General features: G+C 42.7%; 1 protein-coding gene across 1 annotated transcript in view; it reads right to left on the bottom strand.

Annotated features, from left to right (window-relative positions):
- The window catches only part of LOC104462648 (ATP-binding cassette sub-family A member 10-like), a 20,484-nt gene extending 13,546 nt beyond the window's left edge, over positions 1–6,938 (bottom strand). The window contains 13 exon segments of the mRNA XM_010074682.1: positions 24–143; positions 520–695; positions 777–887; positions 1,304–1,362; positions 1,858–2,029; positions 2,553–2,700; positions 3,504–3,689; positions 4,043–4,181; positions 4,510–4,736; positions 5,467–5,564; positions 5,819–5,977; positions 6,250–6,460; positions 6,837–6,938. Of these exon segments, the coding sequence (XP_010072984.1) occupies positions 24–143; positions 520–695; positions 777–887; positions 1,304–1,362; positions 1,858–2,029; positions 2,553–2,700; positions 3,504–3,689; positions 4,043–4,181; positions 4,510–4,736; positions 5,467–5,564; positions 5,819–5,977; positions 6,250–6,460; positions 6,837–6,938 (1,908 nt within the window).
- Positions 6,939–7,365: the final 427 nt, after the last annotated feature.

Genomic DNA, 7,365 nt, shown 5'->3' with positions numbered 1-7,365 from the left:
CAGAGCCGCGCCTGCTGCTTTACCTGGGGGTTCCCAAGCATGGCTATTCCAATGGATAACCTCCGCTTCTGCCCACCACTCAGTTTCTCAGCTCGAGTGTCTTGAAGGTTGCTGATATCCAACAGTTCCAAAATGTTTTGCACCTAGAACAGCACAAGGATGTCCATTCCCAGCACCAGTTGTCCTTCCATCCTTTATTAGCCAGGAAGGAACTCTGTCTGGGACTGAAGACACAGTTTCTAAGAGCACATACCAAGGTCTATCTCCTCCCCACACTGACCCACCGAAGGGGCTGCTACACCCCCTCGTCTCCTTGGGTTGAGCAGAGGAATTGCTGTGGTTGCACCAAGACCAGGAGATCTTGAACCTGGTCAAAGCTGGACACCAGCTTCAATTTTCAGAAGACCCAGGTGGACCTTTTTAGCTTCACAGCGCAAAAGGAGCTGTCAGTGAAACATGGGGTTTGCCTACAGCCTCGTGTTTCTGCGTGGTGATGAGTTTCGGGGAACACACACTTACCTCTCGCTCTGCCTCTCTGGATTTGATGCCCTTGATTTCTGCAAAAGTTTTCAAGTTTTCTTTCACCGTTAAGGCTTCAAACTGTATGTTGAATTGTGGGCAAATACCAACCATGTCTCTAATTTCTTCCCTATCTCCTCTCTCAGAGAGGTTGTAGTTGTATACGGTTGCAGAACCTGTTTACAGGAATAGATGAACAAACTGGTCTTTACTGCTTTTGAACTCATCCTGTCCCATCTCACCGTTTTCCATCCTACCTTCAGAAGGCAGAGTCAGTCCACTGAGAACATTTAACAGCGTTGTCTTCCCAGCCCCACTGTGGCCAAGTAAGGCAGTGATCTGACCCTCGTAAATAGTTAAAGACAAACCTAGAATGAAAACAACATTAAGTTTGGGAAGAAATGAGGTTTGACTTGCCTCCACTCATTGCTGAAGGCAAGACAAGTCAAGAAGTATAAGTAGTAAGTGGTAAAAATTAGTAAGAAGTGTATTAAGCAAATAGGAGTAAAGTTTGCGAGCCTTGAACTAAAGGCATAAGAAGCTGCTCTGTATTTAGTAGAAAAGACAGAAATACAACAACAGAAAAAAAAATATCTTTTTTCTCTTTACTCTTATTGAAAACAGAAAATGAGTAAAAATTGAACAAAATAAAGATCAATTGCATCAATTAATGTTTTACATAAATTCTCAAGCAATGCAAGTGGTGTTTCATTTCTCTGACTGAAATAATTGCATAGCTGTTTTTCCTTATCTTCAACAGCAATCAACACCACAGCTTTCATACCTCTTAAAGCTTCTGTCTTCTTGTCATTCTTTTTATACATTTTTTTAACACCGTTGATTCTAAAAGTAAGATAAGGAGGATATTATTACAGGATCCTTGTAAATGCATTTCCCCGGTGCCCTTTTTCCTTCTTATGGCCCTTAATTTACAATGACAGAAATGAAAAGTGAGAGGCACTGGGAAGTGATGCTGAGATTCAGGAGGGTTTGGCACGCTCCATACACAGGCAGGAACGTCGCTACCTGGCACGCAATACTGGAGTACCAAGCCTTGCAAAGACAAGACCAAGCTCAAGTTTTTTTTAAAAAAAATCTGAATTTGTGCAAATTTCACCACTAGTGACCAGCCTGAATTATCTATTTCTCTCATCTGCATCTTCTCTCTAGTTTTTTCTCTCTAAGAAACAAAGTGTGGTTTGCAAGAACCTCATAAACACAAAAACTGCCTGGATAAGTCAAAACAAAGCTGATGGCAGAAGTGATGGGGTCCGTGGGAGCATTAAACCCAAGCCACCCAACCCAAAGAGCATGAATAGCAATTCCTTCTCTCTTAACCTGATGGCCTTCTTCCCCAGGAATTCATGGGGCACGGGCTCTACGTCATCACCAAGGAGCTCCTCGGGGCTCGCTGCAGTCCTGGGCATCTCCCTGGTGGAGCCTCTCCTGCTCCGTATCCAGTACGACGGCTTCAAGCAGAAAAAAGGGGGATCTGGGATCCCGTATTTGCCTGACAGGAAAGCAAAGAAGATGACTTGTCATTAACTAAAGCCACAACCAAGACATCATCCTAGAGTAAACATTTAGGAGGTTTAATAAGTACCTGCCTGCCTCAAAATTGGTACTTTAGTGTTAAACAGAAGAGGTCAGGGAATTTTCACCAGTGTGCACGGGAGCTGGGGTAAGCAGGACATGAAGGGTACCTTCAAGGCTATTTATTTTAATTCACTAATTATTGAATTAATTAGACTGTCCCACACGTTATTACATTATTTTCACATAAATAGTTCAACAGCAGCATAATTAGAAAGAAGAAACAGTAAATAATTTGTTGTGTTTGATTTGGAAACTACCAGTGTGTGCTGGGCGTAAAACATTCACTCAGGGGGAGAATACATTATTTTAGTCCAAAACCTATTTTGGTTGACCCAGAGAATGGAGCAGCCCATCATTTCCTTGAGAAGCTATTACACACGGTCTGTATAAGTCAAAAGTATACAAAAAGTATGATCATAAGCATAAATCATACCTACCTGGCAGAACTTTGTCGAAATACAGAGCTAACAGCAGGTACAAGACTGAGTCAAAGACCAGCATAATGTAAGTTGAAAATAAAAAGTATGATTCCTCCATAAGGTTAGAAAAAGAGAAACCCATTCCATATTTTTCTAAATGGAAAACCTGAAATAAAGGACAAAGAAGAAGAATTTTCAGGCTGGAAATCTATGCACATGCCATCAAGCCATGGATGCAATCGACTTTGTTAACCCAGAAATCATCTGCAGCACTGACCAATTTTTCTTCCTTCATTTCTAGTGAGGAAGAGAAATATGTTTACTCCACATGGATGTCTTATATTTAAGTTAATAATTTTCCAGAACAATCCAGAAACAGAAGAAAAAATGATAATTTTATAGAAATCAATGTAAGAAACTTGACATTGGCACCCTTGTCGTGACAGAGTCACAGCAAAGACAGTATAATTTTACATAGTGATTGACTTAAACATATGGTACATCAGCAGTAAACTCAGTTTCTTTTTCTCCTGGTGCAGAAATCTCCTCTCTCAGTCAGATTTTTTTATATGCCAGGAAATCAAAACATAAAATATAATATAAACGATAAATAACTGGAGCTAGAAATTGTTGCTCAGAGATATGTGGATATGACTGATGGAAAACTAGGAAACTGCACAGAATTATCCAAAGCAGGGATGGGGGTCAGATGGCCACAGCAGAACACTCAAATTGCTTTTGAACAGTTTCTGTTGCCAGGAAGCGTCGTTGCAGTGAAAGGGGAAGGACCGGGCGGCGAAGAGCTGATGTCCCCGAGTCACCTCCCATCCGCCTGAGGTCCAGCCCAGGAGGATAATGGTGCTGTTGTGTGTGGTGGTGGGATTGCTGGGGCTGTGACAAAATGTTCTCTCTCCCCCCGTGAGAGCACCCAGGACAGCAAGCTCCAGCTGCAGCGATGATGCCCCATACCTTTGCGATGCCAGCGTTAAATGCAAAAGGACAGAAGAGACTGAGAAACCACTGCAACGGTTCTGGAAGTTTTTCTATCAACACTGCGAGGCTCAGGCATCCGAAGAGCAAGGTGATGAGGAACCCCATGGACCCGGCGAGCGTGGCGGTCCTTAGGAGGGAGCAGAGCAGGAGGATCAGGTGGATCTGCAAGAACAGAAGTTTCCTTCAGTCACTGAAGGAGAGAAACGTCCTGAACAGCAGCACTTCCCTGTGCCAGGCAAACAGATACCTGGTGAACTGGGTCCATGTAATAAAATACACTGAAATCCTTCTTGGTGGGCTGATCTGAGTTTCAAACCAGGTCTTTTGTAGCCAACCTACTGCTTGTCAGACCTTCAGGCTGTAATTCACATCCCTGCTGCTGAGCTGGAGAACCCACTCAGCTATTTCCACTAGGCAAAGGATACAAAGTCCTGAGCACTGTGAGTAACGTTTAAACTCTTCAACACAGTGATAAATCATGTGGTGAGAAAACTTGGATTTAAAACCTGACTTACACATGCTAGGCCATAGAGGAAGAACAGCAGAAGGACGGCAGGGAAGCTGCTGAGATAGAAAGGAGCCTGCACCGCGAGAGCTGCCAGCAGGCAGGAGAGGACCATCACGTAGCCAGCGTACAGCAGACTCCAGGACAGCCTGCAGATGGAGAGGTGGCGTTACACTTTGTTTAATTAAGAATGGCTTCATCTTCTGCAACTTCATCTGCATGGCAGAACCCTTTTAAATTAAAATATTCCCCAGGGTCAACTCATTCAGACTCTACGAAGAGCAGATAGCACCACGCACATTAGGAGGAAATGGCCAAGGAAAAAGACTATGCTGCTGCCATGCTCAACCCTTCTGGTTTGTCCTTAGAGTGCCAGAGAAAACTGATGAACTCATTCAACTTATCAACTCATTGTGCAAATACCCAGGAGTACACTGATTCTTGGCAAACAGATAATTTAGTTAAAAAAGAACTCACCAAAAGGCAACATCCTGCAGCCCCATTCTCTTCATCAATACTTTGAGCTTCTTCTTTTCTCTTACAACATTCACCGATAAGAAATACATGAATGGAGAGAAACACATCACGACAACAATCATGAAATAACTGTACTCCAGTGTAATCGAGGAGTTGATGCGCCCGGACTTCATACGGACACCAGCGATTGATTTCATTTCTTCCCAAACAGAATGATTTGTCACCACCTAAAGGGATTCAAGGTGAATATCTCAGTATTTAGTTTATTTTCTACCGTGAGATGTATTTATATAAGGAACTTTCTGACTCTTCAGCCCTAGATTTTCTTTTTAATGCTGCCTTACAGAAAACTCAACAAGTAGTGCCATAAAGCCCTATGGGAAGGACTCATCTGACTCATCCTTTGTCTACTGAGAGAGAGAAATCCTTCAGCTCACCCAGAGCTCCCAAGGACCTCTTTCTCTCCCCAGGTATGAAAGCAGCCTGAAGAGCTGGAGGTGCATGGCCAGGTGGAATGATCCCTGCCCTGTTATACTTTTGAAGAACAATTTGGAAAGGAAGGACAAGGAACGACAGGCATGCCCACTTTGAAACCAAGTCATCCAGCACGTATGCCGACCAGCCCAGTCTCCTGCATTAGAATCTGAGAAATACTCTAAATCAAATAGTGGCGTTACACCTGGTTCTCAGACTTGAAGAGAAATCACCATTTTGAAGAGAAACAAAAATTAGAACAAATCTTCAAAATTAAACTGAAAGCCACCATTTTCTGCAGGAACTCCTGGCTGCTTCAGCTTCCCACTGACTCTGTGAATAATACTCCTGTGGCTGCGTATTGGAAGGTATCTGGTTTTCTGCAGAATTTTCTGACAGAATTTGTCACAGAGTGATTTTTTTTTTTCTTATACCAAGTGTAAAACAAAAGGACGCTTCCATCAGTTCATAAACTCGATTTACCTCTATAATAGCAGCATCGATGCTGGACTGCAGGGACAGGAAGCCTTTGTACCAATACCTCGGGCTGTAGCAGTAGGATGAGAAATTGTAACAGTTATCTGCAAGGATGAAAGAGCATCACAGGTAAGAGCGGTGAAACATAAATTATTTTCACTACAAAAGCTACTGATAAGCATGCATATGGACTATGGGAAACTCTTCAAATGGACAGTGGCCCACTGACAAAAAAAAAAAACCCCAAAAAACCAAACAGCAATTTATGAAATCACTTAAGATGTATGGATTAATCCAGCAGAGCGATGCCTGTCCATGCCAGGCAATCACCCACCCATAAATACTCATTTTGTATTACCTATGTATCCAAAGTTGTCGTTTGGAATAGCCACACGCCACCTAGGAAACCTGAGGTGATAGGAGAAGTTGTCCTTAAATATAACCCCTATAATTTCATTGTTTGAAATCCAGGCTTCCTCCAGGGCTCTCTCATCGTCCAGTGCCTCTAGTTTTATACCTGTAGTTTGTAAGAAAAATATTGCAATGAGTTTCTGTGTGTCTTAACAGTATTATTCTACAAAGGCAGAACTTTACAGCTCCAAAGCACACACTGACCTCATCTGTAGTTTAAACACTAGAGAATAAATATTGGTAAGAATGGAGGGTTTGGGGTGAATTTTCTCTACTGACCAAAGATACTGGAAAAACCACTAAAACATGTCGTATAATAGCTTAAATAATGACTAGGTTAAATAATGCCAAAGTTAAATATTTAAAAGGCAAACATACCTATCATGACAGACTTCAGGGCCACTCTGTTCATTATGTGCCTCGTGGTCGTGGTGCTGGGTGTGAAGGCGACGGTGACCCCCATGGCGTTGTAGGCAGGGTCGTCCAGCTGCCCCAGGGGGCTGTAAGGCACTTCAGGGTAGCGGAAGCTCAGCATGAACATGAACAGTATGAACAGCAGCAGCAGAAAGAGCAGAGACAGCACCCACTCCTGGGCAAGGGGACAGGAGAAGAGCAGTTAATAACATAACGGGGTAAGAGCATCTTCTCTGTGGGAGTGAAACGTAACCAAGAGGCGCTCAGTCACACCGGTTTCTTAGATGTCGACTAACTAACCAAGTCTGTGCATTGTGCCCATCACTTCAGTAAATTACTCTGCTGAAAGAGCCCGTCTGTGCTCTCGTGTGTCAAATAAAAAATGGAAATATTATCAGTTAAAAAAGTAAAGTCTCAGAGTGTTCATGACCAATCAGGCTTTTCAAAAGAACTTTAACTTTGCAAAAATAAATCAGCGTACAGCAGCAGGCAGGGGTTGGCCACTCTCAACGGTTAGCTACTCACTTTTTTTTTTTTTTTTTTTGCCTTACCTGAAAGCTCTGCATCTTCATCCTCCACTTGGTAAGTACATTTTTCCACAAGAGAATTTTAGTTTGCTGGAATACACTCCTATTTCTCTGAAGTGTCTTCATCTTTGAACCTACAAACAATTTTTTTTAATATTATTTTCAAATAAAACAAAAGCTAGAAGAGCAGCAACTGCTTGTATTTGCACAGCCCTGGCACACATGCACAGCGATACTTTCCCAATTTTACTGCAAAAGGGCGAGCTGAAGCAACTCAGACCTCCTGTGCTGAGCACAAGGCAGCCCTGCAGCACGGCTTCCAGCAGCGAGGGACCAAGAGACCTCATTGTCCTCAAGTTCAGCAGCAAGACACAGATTATAACCAGAATGTGATGCTCCCAAGCTGCAGCGTGGTAAGGCTGGGAGGAGTTATTTATGAAATAAAAAAATTGAACGTCATACTACGTGACCTAATGGTCTTGGGTGGCTTTAACATCCAAGAAATTACAACAATGTGATTAATTAAAATCACCAACACCTTTTTGCATGCAGT

The sequence above is a fragment of the Pterocles gutturalis genome, unplaced genomic scaffold (assembly GCF_000699245.1).
Source record: "Pterocles gutturalis isolate BGI_N339 unplaced genomic scaffold, ASM69924v1 scaffold32242, whole genome shotgun sequence".
Classification (NCBI taxonomy): Eukaryota; Metazoa; Chordata; class Aves; order Pterocliformes; family Pteroclidae; genus Pterocles; species Pterocles gutturalis.
This window is presented reverse-complemented; position numbering and strand designations above follow the sequence as displayed.